This window comes from Polyodon spathula, chromosome 2 (assembly GCF_017654505.1).
Source record: "Polyodon spathula isolate WHYD16114869_AA chromosome 2, ASM1765450v1, whole genome shotgun sequence".
Classification (NCBI taxonomy): Eukaryota; Metazoa; Chordata; class Actinopteri; order Acipenseriformes; family Polyodontidae; genus Polyodon; species Polyodon spathula.
In genome coordinates this window covers 13723671-13750256 of record NC_054535.1, presented here as the reverse complement: position 1 = coordinate 13750256, position 26586 = coordinate 13723671, and the positions used below count along the sequence as shown (strand labels likewise).

The 26586-nt window shown below is 37.6% G+C and overlaps 1 protein-coding gene across 1 annotated transcript in view; it reads left to right on the top strand.

Moving 5' to 3' along the window:
- Positions 1-2979: 2979 nt before the first annotated feature.
- LOC121330478 (G protein-coupled receptor kinase 4-like) overlaps positions 2980-26586 on the top strand; it is a 56666-nt gene continuing 33059 nt past the window's right edge. Inside the window, exons 1-2 of the mRNA XM_041277024.1 lie at positions 2980-3263; positions 26429-26524. Of these exons, the coding sequence (XP_041132958.1) occupies positions 3212-3263; positions 26429-26524 (148 nt within the window). The 5' untranslated portion in view covers positions 2980-3211. The remainder of the gene's footprint in view (positions 3264-26428; positions 26525-26586) is intronic.

The following is a 26586-nucleotide window of genomic DNA, read 5'->3' as shown; positions in this document are numbered from 1 at the left end:
TGGCTAATCCCTCTTCCACATGTGAATTCTACCTGAACCCTGAAATACCCTCTTCCACAGGTGAATTCAACCTGAACCCTGAAATACCCTCTTCCACAGGTGAATTCTACCTGAACCCTGAAATACCCTCTTCCACAGGTGAATTCTACCTGAACCCTGAAATACCCTCTTCCACAGGTGAATTCTACCTGAACCCTGAAATACCCTCTTCCAGGGGTGAATTCTACCTGAACCCTGACTGAAATGCAATAGACATCCTGTGCTTGTATCTATGCTTCCCCTTCCATAAAAAAAACAAAAAAAACCAATGCTGATTTACTGACTGAATGGCAGAAAAAAAAAAAAAAATCTGTGTTATTGCAGGAGGTGACATTGATAGGGATATAAATACAAGATGCAGTAACAGCCAGAGAGCAGATTTCTGCATCTCTTGATGAGTGCTAACAAGACCATTTTGCAATATGTGTTCAGTCTCATTCCCCAGCTGATTTATGAATAATAAATGTCAACACAAACGTGATTATGTTCATGGATACAGAAAAGGTAATGTAACAATATTTTTTGTAACCACTGCTGGGTGTTCTGTAAATCTTTGGTTCCTGTTAGTCATAGTTCCTTATAGTGGCTATGAGGTGGGATTAAATAATAATAATAATAATAATAATAATAATAATAATAATAATAATAATAATAATAATAAATACAGTTTAAAATAAATTGCATTACCTATTTTTTCATTTTCTTGTTTTACTGTAGGCAATCGTGACTGCTTGTGTCTATTGTATACACTTGGAAGCTCTTTGTACTGTGACTGGACCAAACCCAATTTTTGGGCTGTACAGAGCTCTCATGGGCTCATATGCCCATATCGTACCTCAGATCTGAGTAGGAATGCCCCAGATTTGCTGTAAAGTTTGGTCGGGTGCATCCATTCCGCTGTTGGCTGCAAGCAATTCCCAGCCTGTATATTCACATTCTTGATAGTAGGCTAATGGGTCTATTGGCCTTACCCCTCTCACACCTCAAATTGACATCACCATAGACTTGCTTAAAAAGCAATTGTGGCCTATTTCCACAGGGTAAACTGAGGCCTTTCATGCAGGCCGCTGCCAGGTCTGCATACCAGAACGTCATTAAAGGACGCACACACAAGATTGTTTCTGTAATCATGAGGGGTACCATCCATGGGCACCACTGAATATAAAGAAGTAACATCTTCTTTCCTGGGGTGCACCCATTCTTCCAGGCTAGGCCAGTTGAATAAAATAAGTCTAGACAGTGAATATAATATCCAAGCAAGACAGGACACTTGATCTGATGTCTCATCAGAAGGATGGCACCTCCAGCCACGCCTGGTATTCTTTGGAGTTCTCTCTTCCAAGTACTGGTTTGGCCCCCAGTTTTGTAAAATGATCTAGTAAATTGCAGCTGTCCTTTTTGATGACACACTCTTTTTTTTTTAAATAAATTTGTATAAATGTAATTACAAATGCCATAATTCTTACCTGCTTTGAACTTCCAGTCTCTATATACTGTACAGTAGGTCTCAAATGTGCAGTTTTGAAAGAAAATCAAGTCACAGTGAACAGGTTTTTCTATAACCATTGTGTGGGAAAGGTGAGTCTATCCCCAGGAATGAAACGCATGCATTATTTTGTGAATATAAAGGAAGCATCAACTACAATACTCTAGGAATGCACGGAAATGTTTATTTATGTAACAACGTTCAAGTGAATGGAAGTTTGTGCTTATCTTCAGAATACAGTTCAGCATGCATGGCTTTGTTACAGGTAAAACATGATTTATATTTTCTGAAAACATTGTCTGGAATGTTTGGATTCCAAGCATTGCAAGGTATTTTTTTTACTGAATGTTGATTGCAGACCTATTTTTCACATGTGGAGTCCACTGGACACACCTTGCCACTCCTGATAATCAGTTAAACTTGAATCAAGCTTCGAGCCGATTATATATATATATATATATATTATATATATATATATATATATATATTATATATATATATTCACGGGTTTAGGAATTACAGACTGTGTGAACTCTTGATGGAAAACATGGACTGATTTTTGTAAAGAAATTCATTTCATTAACTGGACTCACCTAGTCCACACAAAGGTTAAAGACTACACATTTGAGAAGTTCTGTTGAAATATTTTGTTCTCTAGAACCACTTTAACGCTAGGGGTCCTACATGTTTTTACTGCTTTTTGATTACTTTCCCCCTGTGGAACCTGTCTTGGTTTAGTGCTGTTCATGTCGAGTTCATTAAAATCTCCACTCGATTTTGATCAATTTCTTAGAATGCACTTTACTTCTGCTTTAGCGCTAACACTTGACACCAAAAAAGTTGTATTCATGGTGAGCCTGTACTTAATGAATGATCATTGCAGTCTGTTACTACAAATATATGGCTATAATCCCCAGGTCTACCGTTAATATGGTAGTTAATAATAATAATAAACCTTATGGTCTAGGTAGTTAATAATAATAATAATAATAATAATAATAATAATAATAATAATAATAATAATAATAATAATAATAATAAGTCAATGCAGCATTAATAATTATACAGATAAAAAATAAGTTCTCAAAACTTAAGCATTTTATTTAATGCCTAGGTTGCCTGCTTCAAAACTAAAACTGTAAACATGATCAAAATTGGTCAAATGTATTATTATGGCTGTTCTGAAGTAGGTTCTCAACCATCCTGCTAAGTTCCTGCAGTATTAGTAAGTAGTAAGTACCCAACAGCAGGCTACTTTCTGTATAATGTACCTTCATACAGTAGTTTTAGTACAATAACCAATATGTTTTTATATTAAAATCCAACTGAAAAGCAGCGTTTCTTGTGATAATGATACGCGTGTTGTTTGTGGATTTTACTGAGCGGTTCATTGTGTGGTTTGAAGATAATGATCCCTCCCACTGGGGGCTGCCTCTCTGGGTGAGGGAGTGGGCAAAGCAGGAAGAAGGCAAGGCATTGAATGCTAAAAAGGGCAGTGGACGTTCAAGGAGTGCTAAAAGGTGGGGGGTTTAAACATCAAGGAATGGAAGAGAGGTACAATTAACCTGATATGTGCCAGATCACTGTTTACGTTGGTCGTCATCATCATCGCCGCCAACCACCACCTTCATCATTCCTATTACTAAGTGAAATGCACCAGGTCTGCATGGAACCCCAATATTGATCATGGAGATTGAAAACATCGTGGCCAACACTGTGCTCCTGAAAGCTAGAGAAGGTAAGCAAGACCGAGAAATGTGCGTGAAGAAAGACAAACCTATAACAAAGGCATTGTCTGCAGCTTCTTATCGTGGTCGGATCGGCACGGGGACTGGGCTATACGCAGTGTTTTTTGGTTTGTGTTTACCCTAGCCTATATAAAAAAAAAAAAAAAAAAAAAAAAAAAAAAAAACAAAACCAAACAAAAAAAACCACCGGTAGCAGTAGCATATGAATAAAATAAAACATCTATTTCATTGTAATGTTTCTGTAAAATAAAATGCAAGATTGCACAAATGGAAGATCATTATGATGTGCCATGCGAGTATAGCCTACCGTATGCATGCAATAGTAAACGAATCATGATAAAAATGCAAAAAGGGTTGTGTGTGTGGTGGATTGCATGTCTGGAATTAATATGCAACAGCTGTTTTAAATTTTTAAAAAAATTGCGCTTTAAAATGTAAACGTTGAGAATAATGATCTAATGTTCATGCCTTATTCAGTGCAGGAGGTTTAATGATTAACATTTATTGTAATTATTACATCAGAGCACAATATGTCAGTATAGGGCGCAAAAAAATGTGTTGCTTTTAACGGTAACAGAGTAAAAGGAAAATAAAACCTGTAGACCTCGCCAGCCTTTCCAAACATCTTCAAGGTCTGCACCAAAGGCCTCCTGAAGATTGCGGGAGGAGAAGCTGCTGCATATACCCCAGCTCGATTATCTTTACCATGGAATGGAGTTAAACTGTAGCCCCAGGCTCAACATAGTGGAAATTTAAAAATAAACAAACTGGTATAAAAATAAACAAACAAAAAACAGGTAGAATTGTTATAGTAATATGCGCATTATAACTGTAGCGCAAACGTTTAAATATCCCGTGTATATTTACGATTACAATTAACGCGTGTTTCACGGAATAAAGTTACTTCTATTGGAACCGGGTATTGTAGCGCAAAACATTCAGAAGGTTGGGGATTTATGGCGGTGAAGCACACTAGCTCTCAAACGGATAGATTGCAATTGCAGCTGTGCTTCACTAATGTTGTGCTACAACCCAGTTCTGATATACAAGCAACGCGAGTGGTATATTTGTGTTAAAAACGAATATTCGAAGATGTTTGTTCACTCAGGTAGGTTGAAAAGTAGATATACATTGTTTTATTTTAAATGCACTTAACCCTTAACTACACACTCAGTAGTATACAGTAATGTATGTCGCGGCTCTTGACTCCTTTTAAAAGTGGATTTTCTGTTTTAATTGTTTATTAGCGATTTTTTTAAAGACAACATTGATGTTTTAAAGTTTCACTCACTAACCCAACCATTTGGGTTAAAACGTTGCTGCCTGGTTTTACAATCTTCATTAATGATACTGCCTTTTCTTAAATGCAGGTAGCCTCAGCCTTGAAGGACAGGACGCTTGGTGTTTTACAGAGCAGAGGAAAGCTTGTCAGGGGATGGGGAAGGGTGTAGCCCTTTATTGCGAACTAACAACTCAGAACTAAAACTACAGGCAGAGTATAACCGCAACTAACAGTGTGCTGTACAAGAGCCTTTTCCCACAGCTGAAAACGTTTCTTTTGTCAAAAAGTGAGCAGGCGTGGCCTCAACTAGTGTAGGTATGTCTTAAAACTATACTGGGAGAAACTGTCTTAACCGGTTGTTTCTTTCATTCTAATACAAAGAAAACAATTTGGGTATGGTTTTTATGGCTTGATTGGCTCCTTATCAATTAGTTATAATGGAATCCGGGAAAGGACAGGTCTACTGTCTGCTGAAGCATAGCCTTTAATCTACAATAAGTGTCATTTTGCTTCCTCCTCAGCCTTTTGATGCCAGGGCCCATTTGAAGGCTAGTGCCAGATATTAACACAGGGAGCGTAGAAGTGTCCATAGAAAACACACTTCATTGAACACCTGTAAATTTAAAAATAAGGATGTGTTTACATATTCTGCGTTGTGGGTGTGGTTAATCTAGTGGTTAACCACTAACTTCTCAGGTATTCTGAACTGTATGTTAATCTCTTTATTTTAGGCTGCTCTTTGACTATGCAAATTGAGCCCCATACAAATTATCCAGCAGGTATGACAAATCAGTTGTTAGTTTTATTCATACATAGTAGAGAAACAGTGCAGGGGTCATCCCATACGAACTCAACCAGAGCCGCTGTCCGACCGTCTCAGATTTTGCTAGAAAAATTCACATGGGGGTTTTTGGGCCTGATGAATTCAGAAATGCTAATCCTTTTTTTTTTTTTAAATTTGTTCGAACTTCAGCCCAACCCTTTACCCTGTAGGGGATGCGGGTCCTAAAACGTTAGTACTGCTGTTAGAAACTTAGAGGCGACTCTTCCAAATTTTGTTAAACCACCGGTCATTAACCCCCCTGAAAGTAGATTTTTTGGTGTTTCTACCAAGTTTAGGCCAAAATAACTTGCGTGTTGGGGGGGGGGGGGCTCCAAAAAATCATCCAAAGATATTTTTGGATAGATGTTCATGAGATCTACAAGAATCAAGCAAAACACTTTGGCATCTGCAGATTTTGGATTTTTGAAGTTGCATTTGAGCATTGCTTATGGACACTTTGGTGAGGCTAAAGTACCTCATAGTTCTAAATGAACTGGCGTTATTCTTCAGAACTTGCGTGTGGAACATGGAAATTTTAAAACACCTGAAACCTCACTGAAGTGCATTTCTGTTGATACTGATACCTGATTTGAAGTATATTTCTTTAGGAACACTTAACCTTTCATGGAGATTCTCTTCTACATGCTGTGGACTTTTGCTTCACCTCACAGCAGCACTGTTCATAGGCTAGTTACATTGTGTCCGTTGTACTCGGTATAGTTCGGTACATTTGGCGTAAATTGTAAACAATAAAGTCTGCTTGGGAAATGAACCGTGCTGAGTTCACCTAAACCGGTGGTCCTGGTCTGTTCGGCTGGACTGGTCTGTTTGCACTTAGGAAATTAGCTATGCAAGGTAACCTGACTCAGAAGTAAACTATTCCTATTCTGTGTCCAGTTGTAGATTGCAGCAGCTAGATCAGCATCTTGATCGGCACTAGATGGACTGAACACATTACTCCATTACTCCTGTTCAATGGCGTAGACACTGGTAGGCCTGGGTGGCCATGGCCCAGCTAGTTCGCACACATGCCCACCCAAATCTGCGCAGATGTGAATGCCAAGTTTAAGTTTATTTATAAAATAAATTATAGTATAATAAATTATAGATTAATAATAATAATTAATAGTTTATTATATATATATAATAAATGTCAACTGTGCGCTCCAAAGGAGGTGTTTAAGTTTAGGTCAAATAGGCTTTTTTTTTTTTTTTTTTTAAATGCCGCAGACTTTAGCCAATCAAAGAAAAATAGGCATTGTGATGCAATATTTAGGTGGGATCTTCCTCTCACACAACGAATCATGTGCAAGCCACGTTTGATTGATAGCTTGCGAGACAGTTGTCGTGGATCTGTTGACAAGTCCTAGAGGTTTATTTTAATGTGCATTTTTAAAGTAAGTTATTAGTAGTGAGGAGTTCAACATGGCAAAACAAATATGACACACTTTTAAGAGTTTGGTTTAGTAGGAAGGCTCGAGTGAACAGGAATAAGACAGCTGGCTGAATGCTAACAAATAGCTTAAAATTGCTTTCAGCTTCTTTCAATTTACCATGAAAAATAGGCTTTATTTTCCTTACAGCATTTCACACTGTGAATTCATACTTTTATCAGCGCCATGCATTTGGTTACTATGGCAACGGAGTCAAACAAATACCGACTTCATGGTTGGTGTTCGGGACATACTACAGTGACCTAGCGAGTAAGTGACATGTATGATGTTACAATTTATTAACAGTTTGAAGCTATCTGTGGTTTTAAAACTACGTAATTATTTCTACATGGTATTAGTAATGTAAATAAATACAAAAACTTGAGTTTTGTCTTTAAGGTTTGCTGTTATCTGCTTGTTACGTTTTTTCAGCAACAATATCTTTGTTTAGCTGTACCTGAGAAAATGCAGTGAAAACGAAAGCAGCCATATTTAGCTGGAAACGAGGTATTCTCACTCACTCAGCACAGCTAAGATTTTAGTTTTGGTTTGAAGGCAGCAGGAGCTTAGCCTGATTTTTAATTTTTGCTTGACAGCCAACCTTATGCAGGGCGACTTGCAGAGGTAACAAGTTATTACGATGTAGCTAAGAGATTACAATACAGCTAAGAAAAAAAAGCAATGCAGCTTTTTTGTTTGGGGATTTTTTTTTTTAGTTGGTTTGCACTTTTGTTGTCAAGTGAAATGGTTTTTGCAGTTATTATGCACAGTGTGTTTGTTTCTGTAGGTTGTATGCATACGTGCTTTGTATTTGTAGTGTATATGTGCAAGTGTTGTTATAAACTGCAAAAAATGTTCGCCTTGCCTCACTCGGCACCATACATTTTCAGTCTAGGCTACTTTGCTTTGCTCAAACCCTGGGGAGATATTTGATGTATTTAATTGATTTAAGTCACGTTTGTAATTTAAACTATTTCCTATGATGTCAGACCTTTGGTACGTACCCATCCACCCGAAGTTGGGGCCCACCCAAATTTCCGTTCCTAGCTACGCCACTGCTCCTGTTCTTGTGTGTTTGCATTGGCTAACTCTCTGTTCCTGTGCCACTTTCAAGATTCTGACATACAAGGCCCTTAATGGTCAGGCTCCTTCTTATATCGTGGACCTTCTTAGCCCATACATCCCTGGAAGACAACTTAGGTCTTCCAATTCTGGACTATTTAAATACATTTCACCCAAGTCTGTTCCTCTTGGTGGGCGCTGCTTTAGTTGCATTGCCCCGTCCTTCTGGAACTCTCTGCCCAGCTGCATTTGAAATTTTTATTTCGGTTTCTCAGTTTAAAACTTCTCTCAAAGCGCACCTCTTTTCAGCTGTCTTCTCTACTTTGGCTTCCTAGGTTTTGAAATATGAATTGAGATTTGTTATCTTGTTTTTTATGCTTACACTGCTTATCAGTGTTTTTGGAAAATTCTGCTTTTAGCTTGTTTTGTATTAAAGTTTACAATGTTTATAAATTAATTTGTATCTTGGACATTTTGATATTATTATTATTATTATTATTATTATTATTATTATTATTATTGAATGAGTTTGTTCAAACCAGGTCTTTTGTTCTTTAGCAGGGTGGAAGAGAATGTTACCTACCTCCAAGGGCTAGCTGAGAGACCTCAGAAGCATACTGTACTTAGTAGTGATCCACCACTTTTGTGGTTTTATCTTCTCTTTGTTGCCTCCTAAAATATTTGTCCCAACACATTCAAAATAAGATTGATAGCAACAGGAAACCGCAAGCAAGCATTATAACGGTAAGTCTTTAGTTAGACAAATTAGGTTGTCTAAATAGATACAGAGGATTGCTGAGTTTTACAATATCCAATATTCGTCCTTATGTTATCAACTCATGAGAGGAAGTAAAGGGACTTCATTTATTAGTCAATGAGAGAATCAGTGAAGCTTTTATTTTTATTTAGCTACATGAATAATTTAGGCAAGAACTCTAATGTTGTATTTGTTTTTTATAGCTTCAAAAGCTGTATTTTAATGATCAGCACAATGCAAAATGCAAATGTGGCGATTTGCTTTGTATTGCATGACACGCAGGCTTTATTTTGGGTTCCTTTGATGAGCACTTCTACTGCAGTAGCACAGAGAAGCCACAGGAAATTAACAAAACGGTTTAAAAAAAAAAAAAGAAAGGAATAATAAGTGGGGACACCTAGCTGGCTGCTGTGCTGACCAGATAGACTGCATGAATGAGATCGTTTTCAGCAGTGTGTGTTGGCCCTTAGTGATTTTGAGTCTTCCTGTGCAGCAATTAGAACATTGAAAACACATTATGGAAACATTACAGTACAATTATCTTGTTCGCTGGGAGTGATGTACTTTGATATGCTAGATAAGATCCTGGATGCATTAGCTTCACTGTTTGCATTTGCACTGCCCACAGTATCCACAGTTTATAAGAAGGTTGCCCAGTGAACATTTTCAAGAGAAGGATTTTGTAAAGATCGCACTGTAAATAGTCTGGTAATGCTCGTTAACTTGCAGGAAGCACACATTAAGTACTGTGTAAGTACATTTTGTCAATGTTTGTATTGTACCTATATTTATATTTTCCCAAACTGACAAAAGATGAAAGTGGGTGAGTGGTTAGTCACTGCTTCCAGTATCTGAACAATGGACAGCAGTTTCATTAGAATCGCTTCTTGGGTGTAATGTGCTGAGATATATTAGTTTCATTTTTATTAAAAGCATAACAGAAAAAAGGAAATGTAATCCAAATATGCCATGACCCACATCATTAAACTGATACATTTTCACGTTGTGTCAGATTTAATTAATGGTTTGAACAAGGCTGTGTTTCCATATTTTTTTTGTTACAGTAGTTTTAAACATCTGCTCAGTCACCTAAGATCATTATTAAAGAGCTAGAAAAAAAAAAAAGGGAAAGTAAAACCACTGGAGAGTGTTTGTCTAGCACGTGTGCTCACAAATTATTGTACCAGTGGATGGAGGTTTTGGGGGAACAGTGTTTTGACAATCTGCAATTGTCATGTGTGAAGGTGTTTACAGAATTGTAGATACATCCAATGTGTTGTTCCATGTAAACGGTAACCCTCATATTAATAATAGTTTTGTTCATTTCTATTATTGAAACATGAAGATTATGAATTCCAGATTTGTTTATATGTACTTCACCAAAGAACAAGTGGTGGTCCTCCAGAGTAAAGCGGAATAACTTTTTATTTAAAAAAAAAAAAAGGTAATTATCCTATCCTTTTTAATTCCCACTCAGTTGATTTACTTAATACTAAAGTGCGTGAGAGAAAACATTTAAACTATGTGACACAGCTGGCCTGACTTGAACTATCATCCTCTTTTGTTACCATTTGTGTATCACATTACAGAACAGTAACAGTACACAGCTCATATACTAAACATGGTGTGTATTTTCAGATTTAATAAATGGCACTCTTGTGTGATATGAAATATTTTGAATATTGCTTAGGGTGCTGTACAATACAATCTGATGTGACAAGCTATTGCTAAAATTAATCTCATTTCTATCTTGCTTCTAAAAAAGGAATTTGTGAGGCTTGTAAGGGGAGAACTAGAAATATTGGAGTATGATTTTTTTGTTCATTGACTTCCTGTCCGGAAGTGCTGTCTCCTTTTTTGTCATTGTGGATTAGTCTTTACAAACAGCAATCACTTACATGCTTCTGCATTTGGACTCAGTTAAGTTATTTTGTAACTGGTTCCACTAAGATTCATATTCGGATGTGATATTCTATTTGGGACTGACTTGTTATGCAGCAATTGCATGGCCTTGCCGTTTACAGATTATATTTTAAGTCGGCATGAAGTGAATGCAAACAATAAATGTAAACAACTTCATGTATTTCAGAAGCCATGCCATGCAGAAGACATTCTGCAAGTCTAAGTACTACACAGATGGCTGGCTGTTTTTATACAGTCTTTCATTTACCCTCATACTGGTTCTACCAAACAGAATATTGCAATGGGTGCTTGAGTAATCTGGCGCATTAAGTAAAAATATTTAGTTATTGTTGACTGATGGGTTCTAATACAGAAATCGATTGCTGTTTCTTTCCCATCCATCTAGCTAAACCCTCCAGTAACTTACTTTGCATTTGGCTCGATTTTAGAGATGCTCATTTCTACCTGCCTGCATTCCTAACTGGGCTTTGCGGCGATCCAGGTAAAACTGCTTTCATCTTGGTCTGATGCATGTTAATTAATAGCTCTGATTTCAAAATGCTTTTCACGCTGCAGAAAATGTCAATATGTAAACACATGAACTGCTCTATGAAGGGTTTAGACTAGCATTTGGGTGTCTTGTCAACGCTCCTAACTGTTTGTTAATGCAAGTTTAAACTTCCCTTAGGATTAGGCCATGACTTGTTGAATGAGAGTTGCTAAGGACTCTTTGGGTTATCACACAATGACCCCCCTCCCATATACTTTTGTAGATTTAAGGATTTTAACAAAGGTTACATCATTTTAAACTGTACAAGTGCATTATCATCCTAACTACTGACTGTTGTTTACAGTATAAGGCAGTGCCGTCATTGTTGACTGGACCAGTTAAACTGTATCTGGCAAAGGAAAGAAATCTGATTTCTTATAAAGTGTGTTCAGTGCTATCAAAGCAGGAGTTATCTTATCAGTGAATTAGCATAGTGTGTGTGTATAAATAAATGCATGCGGTTAATGGTTCGGGTTGGATGAAGCGTCCATCCTGGAAAACTTCACACTTGTTATTCTTTTGTATTGTATCATTTATTTAATACACATTTGCTTTAGAAGACAAGCAACAAAATGTGGTAACCATTTAGCTTTTATCATGCAATTTATCTTAGCTGTAACAATTTTTACAACTTGTTTTTCTTAAACATGGAACTTTTTCATTAGAAGGAAGCATGATCATTATTTTAGAAATCACAAGTGTGTGTTGGTAAAACTGATGGCCACTGTTGCAATTGCTAATACCACAAGTTAGGACCTCATGCAGCTTATGTCTGCATGGGCTTTTGCTCATATGAACCTTTATTGAGGGGAGAAATATACAGTTCCATTATACAAAGAGCATTTTACACAAATGCAATGCTCCTAAAAATATAATGCCTCCAGATACCCCCAGATTCCCATTCTTTAAGAATCAAGCTTCATCACAGTTGGATTAGCAGTTTTATAGACCTATGAACCATGAACTATTTTGTATTGGGGTTGACCACACTAAACACTAAAGACAGTGAAGACAATAGTTTGCTCCACATCAGGCTGACAAGATGCTTGGATACGTTGTGAAAAGTGTTGAATTTAAATCAAGGGAAGTAATGTTAAAACTGTATAATGCATTAGTAAGACCTCATCTTGAATATTGTGTTCAGTCTGTTCACCTCGCTATAAAAAAGATATTGCTGCTCTAGAAAGAGTGCAAAGAAGAGCGACCAGAATTATTCCAGGTTTAAAAGGCATGTCATATGCAGACAGGCTAAAAGAATTGAATCTGTTCAGTCTTGAACAAAGAAGACTATGCGGCGACCTATTCAAGCATTCAGAATTCTAAAAGGTATTGACAATGTCAACCCAAGGGACTTTTTTGACCTGAAAAAAGAAACAAGGACCAGGGGTCACAATGGAGATTGGACAAAGGGGCATTCAGAAGAGAAAATAGGAGGCACTTTTTTACACAGAGACTTGTGAGGGTCTGGAACCAACTCCCCAGTAATGTTGTTGAAGCTGACACCCTGGGATCCTTCAAGAAGCTGCTTGATGAGATTCTGGGATCAATAAGCTACTAACAACCAAACGAGCAACATGGGCCAAATGGCCTCCTCTCGTTTTGTAAACTTTCTTATGTTCTTATTATGCTTACTGTTCTGCTGTCTACAATGTCCTTTAGATAGGTGTTGGAAACTGTACTTCCTGTGCAAATGGCTGTATTAAAAAAAGAAATTCAGTCATATTGGCTTTACATCATAAAACTGGATAAGACATGTATTGCGTTTTGAGGGGGGAGGTTAATTCTCAAGTGGACAATGACTGCAGCAGCTTTAAAGGAGGTCCTCTGCTACTCATAATTAGTGTATTAGAAAACAGTGGTTCTGTACAGGTGTTATGTGGTTTGCAGTTCAAATGTACAGTTGGTCTCATCAGGGATCCACCAGTGTTGTGTGTCTTTGCAGTACTGGTATTCACGGAGTCACATGACTGGTTCTGTTCCAAAAAACACCAGGGAGTAGCCTTTACTCCACTTCACGGCTTTAAAAGACTTTCAGTCATAACGACTTTATATCATATCCTCAGGAAAGCGTTCACAAAAACGCCTAGACTCGGAGCCTGTGCTTCACCCATACTAGCGTGTGAGCTGCAAGCTGCAGGTTCTAAATAATATAGGTGAATTGTTCTTCCATATGAGATTATTAAGCAATTTTCTGCCTTGCCTTCACTCAGTAATGCTGTCCACATGTCATTGATTTACAGTAAATTTCCCTCGAGGTTCACTAAAGGAGCATTCCTCGTACACCAAACGGATGTTTAGATGTGCAGAACAGCAAGAGGAAATCTTTGTGACCTACTTGGATAGCCCATCTATTAAATCTATTACACTGGTTAATTCTAACCATAGGCTGGGAAGAGGAGGAGGAGGAGGAGGGAAGGGTTATGGGGTTGCTGTGAGGGGAAGGAGTCATAGTTCTATAAGTATGATTAACTGCTTAGATCGGAATGTACATGTAATTTAGTTGGTGATTTCATGACATTGGTACAGATATGTGGACAGGAATTAGTCCACTGGTGGGCACAATTGATTTTTGGTAGCTCTTTAAGTAGAATTTTTTTTTTTTTTCATAAATGAAAATATCCACAAGCCAAATATAGTTTTGTATGGGACTATTTAATGAATTAAAATTCAATATCTTAAAATCTGCTTCCTGGAGTGTACAGTGTGTGAGATTTTGAATACATGAATTGTGTGTGGTTCTGAAACGGAGATTAACTTTAACTTTATTGGCCATTTGTGTTTCCACATACATCTGTGTGTGTGTTTAAGAAACAAATAACCTGCCGAAGTCTAAAAAGCATAGAACAAAATCCGAAAGCTGAGCTGTGTGCTGAAACAGTTTGGAGCCCGTAGTACAGCGGTCCTCAAAGTAATTTTGGTACGGGCATAAATTGATCTTACTTGGCTGTTTGCGGGCACGCTGGCTATTGCATAGGACCTTGTCTTACACACTGCCTTCTCGCGATATATATATATATATATATATATATATATATATATATATATAGAAGGCACTCTCAAGTAGTAATTGTGCGTGCTGCGCTTATTCTTTAAATAATGTACATAAAATACGCAATGCAAATATTTTTTAAATAGCATGTTTACACAGATAACCGTGAATAAACTAAAAGTGTAGTTAGCGTCTCGCTTTGTTTCATTTTGACAAATTTGTCAACATCACTACTCAGTTTTAAAGACCGCTCATCTCCGGTACAGTTATTCAGAGAAAGTGGATTCGTAACGACTACGGTGTTTCCATTGTCTGGTGAAATAAAAAAAAAAATATAGAGATAGAAAATTTAATTCTACAAACTGAAATGTGTTATTTTTTCTCAAACAGTCGGCGAAATTTAGTGCTTACCCAGCATATTAACACCCCGCCTCTGCTCACGAATGATTGGACAGCTGTCAGATCTTTCACTTACCATTTAATTACTCACTCGCCTTCAATTTTCATGCAAATACCGTGAACGGCTTGTGCTTGTTTATGATTGGACAGCTGCGTAAAACTTGGCAGATATTTGACTCTTCTATTGGTTGAACTTATAGTCGGTACCTGCACTTGAAACGGGCACAGTTTATGTCTCACCAAGCTAACGTTTGATAGGGCTACCACAGAGACAATGCAGATATTCAATTGGTTGATCGTATCGCAAAAGCCATTCTGACAAAAAGTCGCGTACGTACAAGCACAGCATAAGCGAGCAGCACTGTAAAGAGACTGCTGTGGGGATTTTGTTGGAAAACATGTTTAAAGCTTTCTTTATTTTCCCACGCTACGACCCGCCAGAAATGTGTTTACGACCCATAATTTAAGAACAGCTGCCGCGGGCACGAATTTGAGGACCTCTGACTTACTAAAATGAACGCTAAACATATTTACAAGTTAAAGTACAAATGCACTTCTGTTCACTTTATTCACGAGATACATAACATATTGGTTGCTTTTAAACTGAGTTCTTTAAGGAGAATGTGATTATTCATTATTTTTTGCGGTTTATTTTGTGGTTAAACAGGTTTTATAAGGAACTGAAATATGAGAGCCAAATCCACGTCTTACAGAACACTTAGATTATTGATGTATCCTTCATTAATTCCGGAACAAAGGTGATGCCATTCATCTGAGAAATATGAGATGAAAGTTTGTAGGTAATCCAAGTGCTGTCCCAATGCCAAGCCGGATAGAGGTTCTCACACATAGCCAAGGGAACTGAGAATAGAGCTGCCTGTGAAACTGCAAACCCCTTTCACCTATGTTGATAAATAAACCTAGTTATGTTATTTTTTCAGCATTTTAAATGACATTGTTGGGATTGGCAAAGAGGAGTTCAAACAGACTATAGGTTCCTTTTTGACCGTGCATTATTTGAATTAAGCCAGAATGCAATTCAATGGATAATGCAGGAGCAGCAGCAGCAGCATTACAATGATAATGGATTATTAGATTTATACCACTTTCACTCGAGGACATTATTTTATTTTATGACAATGGATACAGAAACAGTGGCAGCAGATACACTGTGATATATCAGGCAACACAGAGTTTCAGTCATTTTTCTCTAACCTTTTCTCGAAAGAAATACCTTTTGAGATCACTTTAAAATAGACACGTTTTAACAGGAGTGTCGTTTCTGTTTTCCCTAAGGGGAGCAAATTCAGAAGAAGTTGTCTTTTAATATTAGGGAATTGATTGACAGTTCCTTGAAATACGTAATATGGTCGTACAGAAAAGATACCTAAAGAAGGTAGTAAGAGGTTGGAATGTATCAATCGGCTAGTTTTGCAAACCCTGATTAGCATTAATTTTGAGCCCCTTTTACACTGGCATGCTTTACTCTGGTTGGACCCCACCTGGGTCGTGACCCAGTGTTATGCCAGTCAGCTACGTGGTTTACACTGCTTTTTGAAGAATGGTTGATTCAACGCTTCCATCCAAACTTCTCTGGATTGAATTGTCGGCCAAATGTTGATTAGAGCAAATGTTTCTTCATCCCTGCTGCTATCTGACTCGCAGTGTGTCTCAGTTAGCACAAATATGGCTAAACAGAAATGTTGCTTACAGAAGTGAAACCTTCACACAGGCGTCTCACTCGACCTCTGCATGTGGGTCGACACGATTTGACCCGGGTAGCCAGAACCCCGGTCAGGACCTGGGTAGGAGCGCCAGTGTGAAAGGGCTTTAGACTATCCAATGTTACTTTAAGTAACATAGTTTAGCATTAGTGCTAATCTGGGCCTGTGAAAGCAGCAGTTTATGTTTTGGATGGGTAAACACACACACACACATTAGCTGTTTTTTTTTTTATCACAAAAAGTGCTTTTACTCATCAAAACACAGTTTTATATTGATATACAGTACTCGCTGCTTAAAAAAGCAAAAAAAAACAAACAACAAAAAAAAAACAGTATTGCTGGAGAAAAATCCAGGCTTTAATGGCACTTACAACAGTGTAGAATTCTTAATACAATTTTCTTTTTCTTTTTGTCAGATATTGCCGTTAACTTTTTGCTAGAGTAAAATCTTGCCTTTTTTGTTTTTCAACTCTCACTGCCTTGTTCCAACTTCACTCTCTGTTCTGCTGTTTCCATGGTTACCGATGTATGTCAGCCTTGTTGCATCTCAAATGGATGCATTTTGAATTTATCAGGACCAATTAAACAAATTGGTTGATTTAAATTGGCCAGGGCAGGAAATGGGCTTATTAAACCAGTACAACTGCTAGGGTTGACAGATGAGGTTTGTGCATAAGAGAGTTGTTTGTATGTTTTATTTCAAAACCGGATGCTCGGAGTGGCCTTGCAAACTGTTCAAAATGCTACATAAAATTTGTAGAACCCAATCTCATGTAATTTACAGTATTTTTTGTAATATATGTACATGTAGTCAGGTATCTGGAAAGCAGTTCTGTAGGCAGACCTGTCTTCTCTACCATTATAAATCCAGTGTCCTATAAGGGCCATCATGGGGCACACACAGGGTCTTCTGGGTTGGCTGGCAGGGAGTATGACAGGGTCTATAATGGCGGAGCTGCTGCAGGTGCTGGCAGAGAGAGAGAGAGAGGGAGAGGGAGAGGGAGAGGGAGAGGGAGAGGGAGAGGGAGAGGGAGAGGGAGACAAGAGCTAGGCAGAATTGCATCACAGCTGCCATAGATTTGAATGTGTATGCCCTGGCAAAATGACAAACTCCTGTTTTTATGTTTATATTTCAGGATGAATAAAATGACTTGTTCATTGAGTTTTAAAAAGTGTTTACATGTCCGGGTTTATAAATTACAATAAAACACATACAATGGAATTAAAATTCTTATTGATACTGGCTAGGATAGGTTTATGCTTCTAATTATTATTAATAAGGGTAAGCCTTTTATAATAAACATATCGTATTGACACCATCCTGTCAGGGAAATAGGGCTAACACTCCCGCCATCAGGTACTGGGTCCATAATAATCTTTAGAGCCTTGTACCTAACCTTATGAGCAGATACTGTGCCAGAAGTGGAAACAGAACAGCAAACACACTCCATGCGAGTTGTAAGGTGGTACTGGTGTTGTGTGTTTAAACATGAAATAGTTGAATGGATGGCACAGTATAGGTAATTTTGAAGCCAGAACGCTTAAGTGTTTATCAAGCAGTATTCATAATTTATTTTTCGAAGAAGCCCTATGTATGTATGTGATGTTGCGTAAAGTTTTAAATGTAATTGTTATGGAGTGTCTTTTATTTGGAGACTCAAGTTAAAATAAAGAAATGATGTAATGATTAACACACGACAGGGTGTGCGTTGTGTTGCATTAGCATACAGCTGTAGTTTGGTTGGAAGCATGAAGTAAAGCTGAGTGCCTTCAACCAACAAAGCTGTATGTTAATGCAACACTTAAATGCACAAGCCCTGGAGTGTGTTATCCCACTTATAAAGCGGATACAATTTAAAAATAAATGCATTTTTCAAAAAAAACAATTTTATTATATATCCTCTCACTTTGGTGAATAAATAGTCCCTCAAACAAGGTTCTGTCTGTTGTAAACATTAAGCTGGAGGTTTTCAACGTTTCCATTTATTGTAATAAATTAAAATGAATGAAGCCTCCATGCTGGTATCAATTGCTCCGTAAACATAGTTAAAATAACCCGCAGACTTTTGAAAAGACCCCTCGCAACAATGTGTGTATTTATTGCGAGTTTAATATGTCATGTGTTGATAATTTATTAATTGAACTGTGCTTCAAAAATAAAATAAGCTCTGTCGTGCATGTACTGTTGAACTGCGCGTTAAAACCTTTGAAAATAAATACATGTATGTACAGGTATATTTATATACAAAACTGTACAACCAGAACAATGTCAATAAGTAACAAAAAAAAAAAAGGGTTTATATACAGACATAACAAAGCACAAATATGCAACCAAAACTATGTAAATAAAAAGCATTTGAACGTAAATTGGTTTTATATACAATTGCAACAGCACAACATGTTATCAAAGAAGCCTGAGTTTACAGTCCACACAGATGTTGCGTTTCTCCACATATGCAGTGCTGGGCACAGCTATCAAGAGTCTTGTTACTGTTGCATTAGGCAACCTGGGATTGTCGTCTCTTGTGGCTGCCACGGGGAAGCTTTCTTCATCTGCGGGTAACTGCTTTGCACTCTTCTGTTCAAAATGTTTCTGCCGAAGTTCTTCAGCTGCCTGCAGTATATAATAGCTCCTTGTTCTGTTCTTGCCTCTGCATTCCTTGTAAAGAATGAAAGAGTCGATGGTTGCGAGACCCAACAGGTTCTAAAACACATGAACAGGCCACCTGCGAGACCCAGCTTTCACCAAGTATCTCCAAGCCATCTGATCTAAAATGTCAACTCCATATTTCGTTGTATTGTAAAACTCCAGTCGCCGTTTTTTTTTTTTTTTTTTTTTTCCACCAGTCCCGATGGTAACTGATGGATGAAGGGACCTGAGCATAATTCCATTCTTTCTCTGCTTGCACTTGTAAACTGTTAGGGTGCAATCTGTGTGCTTCAGGATTGCAGTGGAGTACAGTGCTGTTTGCAGGTCCCCCGCAGATGGTGGCAGTTCTCTTCTTTGTTTATTTACAGTTCTCTTCACCAGTCAGTTTCATCACTGGCAACAACTTCTCCAGATTCACTTTCAGATCAATTCTGGAGTAACGCTAAGCATTCATCAGCAGTTTGACATCTTACGTCAGTAACGGACAGCCCTGTATCTGCCATAAAATTAAAAACTATATATGGTCAAATTGACAGTCTTCTATTGTAGCATTGTCTATATACGTAACCTTACAGTAGACTTAATTATTTCATCTCTTGCCAACGGAGCTGAAATTGCATGATGTGATGCTTAGAGAATGGAACGAGCATGAGGAGTATTCATAAGATTGTGTGGTAAAAGGACAATAGATCTCGATATAAATCTAGTATCAAGTTACTCTCAAGGCTAATTTATGGTCTCGGAAATGTGACCTTACTTGTTTGTTATGCAAAACCACCTGGGATAGGTATAAAGTAAGGCTGTATGTTTTCCCACATGACCCCTTCGCCTTATAACCAGTGCTTTTTAATTTGGTCGCCTACTGTAGCAATTGAACTGTAACATTTCACTATGGCTTCCTCTAAGGAGTGAAATAAATGCAGCTCAGAAGTCAGTCAGTGGTAGTTGAAGACATTAGAAAGCTGGTTCTGCTTTTCGCACACTAGCTAGCTGTTGCTCCCCAAGAAATGTGAGACCTGAACATTTTATTATTTGGCCATCCTCATAGTTGCCCCAGACGAACATTAGAACTCCAGTATCTAAGCTGCTTTTTTGTTAGTTTGGATTTAAAAAACTGATGGTTGGTTTAAGTCCAAATATGAAGCCTATTTTAGCCTGTTTTAAAAATAACAATATTAATACTGATCCTGGGGTGATGGTATTTATAGTTGTGTAGAACATTAGGAAATATTCCTTGGCAAAATTAAGAAGGATACTATGAAGCAATGTTTATAGTGTAATAAGATCTGTGAAAGCCATTTACATTTCTCTGAAACTTTAAATACCCAAAGGAATGCAACAGCACTTTGAATCCTGTACTTGCCAGAAAGAGATAAGAAATATTTATTTAAATTGTGGAGATTGTCCTATTACTGACCTTAACTAAATCTGTAGGGAGAACATAGTATTATGCTGTGCAAGAAGGTAGTTCACTTGGTGAATTGCTTCCTTGTATAATTTTTACATAATACATTTGTTTTATAAAAGTGTTTGGTTAACTCATATTTTAGAACCTGTTTCCCCGCAACATAACTGAATGGTGTATGCCTGTAAATGCAAGTTTTACTGTCTCCCACATTTGTCAGATTTTTCTCCAATTTTTGTTATTGTTTTCTGTTCTAGATTCACCATTAAACAGTTTTGCGTTTCCGTTCAGAAACAGTACATTTGAGAGAGATTTTTTTGTCTCCACCCTCTGACTTCATGGTTGCCCTGGTAACAGAGGATTGATTCATAATAGCATAAGGTGGGAAACAGGACTTGTACCAGATTCTTTCAGTACTCCAAATGAGTTGCTTTGAATACCAAAAAGTACGGTGTTGTGCCAAGCAATGGTGGGCTTATTTTCCTGCCTCATTGAAGAAGGCTGTGTGGTCCAGTGGGTAAAGAAAAGGGCTTGTACTCAGGAGGCCCCCGGTTCAAATCCTAGTTCACTCACTGTGTGATCTTGAGCAAGTCACTTAACTTCTTTGTTGTAAGTGATTCTGCAGTATAGTTCACACACCTTAGCCTCTGTAAGTCACGTTGGATAAAGGTGTCTGCTAAATAAACAAATAATAATAATATTAATATTTGCACTGTGAAAGGGTTTAATAGCATAAACTGTATTCTTTAAATATTACAGCACATAAGTTTAAAGAATTGGCTGATTGGTAGGTTATGTGTCCATGTTGTTTTTCGGTGGCATTAGATATTTTGCTTGCATCATATGCTAAACAGGCTGAGGATGCGCTGCCTTTCCCCGTGTCTACCAGAAGGAAGGGAGGGTTAGCAGTAAACACCTAGAGGATGCAAGCTGCTGTCTACAGGACATGACCTGTTGACCTCGTACTACACAAAGAAAATTACAAAACATGAAATACATTCCACCCTACTTGGGTGAAACGAGGAGGTGTTCTCTTCAAAGCTGTTGTGTTTATACAGATGGACAGTATGACATCAGAGGGGAATGGAAATGGGTGCCACATTGAAGTTGTTAAAGCTGAACAGGAGTGTATAGTACAATAGTGAGCCTAGTGTTTCATAACAAGACTCTCTTTTAAAGTGTGTAACCATAAGAGATAACTATGCAGGCCATGTCACCTGCTGCCTTAGATAGAAGTACAATCTGGTAGTAGCTGTTGTCATACCATGCCAAATTAGCAAATGGATCTTTAATTCTCAAGACTACGTTAATCAAGTTAGTCTCCTGGCTGGATTATTTTCAGAGATATGACATTTACATTTAACTATTGCAAGTGCATGTAAGCAGAAACGGCAGGTTTTAAATAGCAGTGACTTGTGAATGGTAGTAAGCATTGGGACCATGGTTGCACAATTTAACAACATGGCGTGAGATGATTCTGCCTTAAAAGTAACTGTGTAAGAAAACTCCTGCTGTACGCACAATGGGCGTTCTGTCTGAGGCTGAATCATGAAATGTGTGAACTGTCATGATACACCATCTGATATGTCATATTATCATAACCGGAAATCGCAATGGTGCCTTCCTACTCAGTGCCAGATGTGTTTCTTCAAAGTTCACTTGATGTATTTGGCAGAACTTAAAAATATTGTCTGTATCCCTAAAGACTCCCCCCCCCCCCCCCCCCCCCCCCCCCCCCCCCCCCCCCCCCCCCCCCAAAAAAAAAAAAGAATGATCCAGACATTGTTTACAGGAAGTTGTTCTTTTGGGGGAAAATGACATAATTTGAATTTAGATTTCAAGTTGTCCTGGGGGGATAACCAAGATGATATTTGGCACAGTACAGCACACTGAACAAGTACTTACAATGCCAGGAATGAGTCATCAAAAGGCTCTATTTATTTATTTATTTATTTTTAAATGTAGTTTGTACTTAAAGGCTGGGTTTTTTTATTGGAATAAATGTATTTTAAGTTATTTATGATACCAGTACAAGGATTCTTTTTAAAGCAAAAAAAAATCTTAATTTCATCTTCCTACAACATAACGTAAAATGTCTTCTGCGGCAGGATCCTGTTTTGTGTTTCTGCTTTTCTAAATCGGGCTGCAACAAACAAACAAACAAACAAAAAAAACAACTCAATTTTTAACCCAACTCACCAGTTTTTAGTTTTGCTTGTAGTTCTTGAGCCTGATATTGACGTCATCCTATACAGTTTTTGACCAGCTGTAGAAAAGCAGAAGTTATTCATTTACTTTGTTTTCTAAACTTGTCTGTGCACCAGATGAGCTTTTCAGAATGCAACTCTCCATGTACATGGGCTCTGGAAGCATGCATTGCTCCTTCAACTCTGATCATTAGCTGCTTTGTATACACAGTGGAGCTAACACAATTGCATTTGCTGATTTGATGCCAAAAAATGATTCTTAAGATGAAACCGCTCCTGGAAAGGCCAGCATGTGTGAGTGCTGGGTGTGCCTGTGTTTCTCAGCTTTAGAACGCTGTTCATGTAATGTCCTATGTATGATGTGAGATTTATCTGTTGCTGGAAGTAGATTTTAGCTTCTTGATTACATATAGGCTGCATGATTTTTTTTTTTTTTTTGTTGAAGTTAGGTGTTTCTGCTACATATTCAAATTGTAATTTGTCCATCAGTACAGTACAAATAGATGTGGTATTCAGATTTGATTTCCAAAACAGTGGAGTCATTTCTCAGTTCTTCATATGATCTTATTCTATTTCTAGTCCTTTTTCACGTACTGTAGGTCTAATTTGTTTAAACACATCCTGATCATTATTTGGATTTTCCTTATTGAGATAATAAATAGTGCTGCCTTGTTTGTTAGTTTAGTTATCAGCCTGTGAGGGGTTAACATTCATTATTGGGTAAACTGGGGTTGTCCTCACATTCAAGTACAAAACTGTGTAAGTGTGCTCGGCAAGTATACAGCAGAGTAGTTTTTTTGGTTATGTTGGCACTATTCAAAAATAAAATCTTATGGATTAAGTGTTTAACCATTCTGATTATGCATATTCCATATGTTTTAAATGGTAATAGCTGATCTATTTTTTTAAGCTGGCTTTTTGTACATTTAACACGTTTTCACTAGATGATAACACTATGTAATACAGTTTTTGTTCCTGGGTAGTAAGTGTTATTTCCTAATTGCTTATGCCTCAAAAGTATAGAAAATGGCTATTATTCCCCACAAACTTTGCTTTTGTGACCAGCACAGTGATAAATACAGTATAATCGTAAATCTCGAAAAACTACTACTCTCAAATCTTTTGTAGTCATTTTTGTATTACTTTAGTATAAATACATGTTAATTTGGATTCATATGTTGTTTTTTTCTGACTTTATGTGAACAAAAAGACACACATTTGCCCGTTTTCCCATTGGATATAGTGATATTTTGAAATATCACTGTCCTGGTCACAAAAGCAAAGTTTGTGGGGAATAATAGCCATTTTCTATACTTTTGAGGCATAAGCAATTAGGAAATAACACCTACTACCCAGGAACCAAAAAAAAAATTTAAAAAAAAAAATGTGTTACACAGTGTAATAGAAAGAACATAACTAATTGTTATGATCTGCAATATACACCTGATGTTTACTTTTTAAACTGTTATTGCATTGTTATATACTGTTATTTTAATGCCTTCAGAGCCAGTAAATTGAAGAGAAAAAAAAAGTCCTACTTTTTCATTCTGGACAGTGGGAGAAACTGAAGCTCTGATAGAAATTTGGTCCTACACCAAAATCCAAAACGAACTGGACAAAACTCCCTTTCTTTTCTCAAATGACTTTGTTTAATGCCTGCAGTAGGACACCAGAGCAGTGTTGCATAACTGAATGCTATTCTCCTACTGTAGGCTTTCAACAAATGTATTAATTACATTATTAAAGTGCTCCCCTAGTTCCTATGCTTTCTTCCACAGCAATATGTAAGAATCTCAGATGTGTTATTAAAAACCGGACCAATGCATCAATATTGGCCATCTTTCAAGATACCAAGACGCATTGCAGGATATTGTAAAAGTCCAGTTCACAGACCGTATAAACGAACGCAGTTTATACTTGAAAACTGCATTGTGAACACAAATGAACTTGGTCCTGAAAGCAGTTTTTGTGAACTCTCTGTGGAGTTCTAGAGGTTGCCTTGCCAACATTCTGAAAAAAAAAAACATTATGCATTGTAAAATAGATACACAGACAGGAAACTTAACATGGTACAGTTGTGCATGCACTGACTGAAGGGGATTATAAATTAAGGCCATGTTGGGCTGTGTGTTTCTTTTTTTATCCTGGATACTCGGTTGTATATCCTTGGTGTTACATATTTAATACAATGAAGCTATCCTAGGATTAACACCAAACTCATGTTTTGTTAGAGTGGAACTGCAAGAAATTGCACAGAAAAGAGAGTATCCGGGGGGGGGGGGGGGGGGGGAGTGTGTGTGTTCACCCATGTTTCTTGGACCCTGTCCACACTATGTCTTTAAACCGGCTTAAAAGTGTTAAATAGCATCCACACTATGCAGCGTTTAATACTGTACTCGAGAACCAGACTCGAGTCTGGTTCTGAATTAGATCGTATCAGGTAGTGTGGTTTGTCAGAAGTGTGAATGCTGTAATACCAAATAAATTTTTTTTCCTCCAATATCCCCAAATGCTTTTTGATATGTTTTAGCGAGTGGACATTACAAATACAGTAGTCGGAACAGGCACCCGAAGGAGTTGAGAACAACTATCAAAAATGTTTTTAGGTATGGTTCTCGAGATCGGTTCTGTAGTGCGGACAGGGCCTGGTGTCTCGGTCAAACTGAGGTCCAGTATATGTTAAATTAGGATAAATAGTTGCCGTACGGAGGAAGAAGGCAGAGAGGGCGTCTACCAAATTGCTCACCAATGATTGTGATTAAGAAATCCTAGTCTATCTGCTCTCCTTGTTTAATTTAATTTCCCCTTACGATGTATTGCTTTTCTTTGAATAGCTTCTCCTTTTTTACATGTGCCAATAACTAGCAGGGTCTGGACTACTGTTCTGCTTTTAAAAGGTTACCAAAGTTAGCTGGTACTTGGACAGTGTCACCGTTTACCCAAGCTGTTCTCTACTCTGCAAAGAATTGTATTATACAAAATGTATGTATATATGTCTGGACTGTATGTGTAGCATTGCAGTGTGCATAATCCTGCTAATGGTGGATTAGCCTTATACATGATTAGGTTTAAATCATTTTAAATTCTAAAACTCCTTTTTATCAGACCAGTGGATACAAGTTGGTTCTACTGTACTTTATATGTTTAAGTGTCAAAGCATATTAAGGTTTTACTATGCTTATGTTGTGGACTTTTTAAATGTTTTTTTTTTTTTTTTTAAATTTCTGTTACTTTGTAAAGTCACAGCACTGCTCATATTGGTACTTTAGCCTGAAATGTACTTAAGCACTATAAAGAATGCTACATACCTGTACTGCTGGTTTTAACTAGCACGATATGTATCGTAATGTTCTTGAGTAAACTAATCTTAACGTGTCTGTACATATTTAACTGTTTTTGTGGAGTGGCAATGATTTGAAAAAAGGGTTCAGGTTTAATTATCTACCCTGTGGAGAAGGCATGTTCACCCTCTTCTCTGCCAAACACATTTTTAGCTATCAGTAATTTGATGTAATGTAATAATAATAATAATAATAGTCCAACACAAACTGCTTTACAAGATACGAGACTAGGGTGTGTGAACTATGCATCAGCTGCAGAGTCACTTACAACAACATCTCACCGAAAAACGGAGCACAAGGAGGTTAACTTCCTTTTGTTTGTGGGTGTCAGATTTTGTGCTCTTGAAAGCTGTCCGTTGTGCGGTAGGGCAGACAAAAACATAACGTTTTTTGTTTTTGTGTAGTTGCTACCAAGTACCGATCCATCATAGTTTAACTGGACATGATGTTTAATAAAATAATTTTAATATAAATAGAATGTGTGGGTCAGAAAAATGCTGTCAAGTTTCATTACTGCCTACAACTAACAGTGTTTAGTACAGGTTCTTAATCAGTGCGTTTTAAAGCAGATAGATGTCATGAGCTTCAGCCTGTTTCTAGCCTGACCGTGTTGCTTTCTGTTTCAATGCAGGAGGCGGTGGAAAGAGGAATGGCCGCAGTAAGAAGTGGAAGGAGATGCTGAGGCTGCCACATATTAGTCTGTGTGAGGAGCTGAGGCGAGTAATAGGTAGGTGTTGGGTATGCAGGCTTACTCCCCAGGCCCCTAGTCTGGTACAACAAGAAGGACTA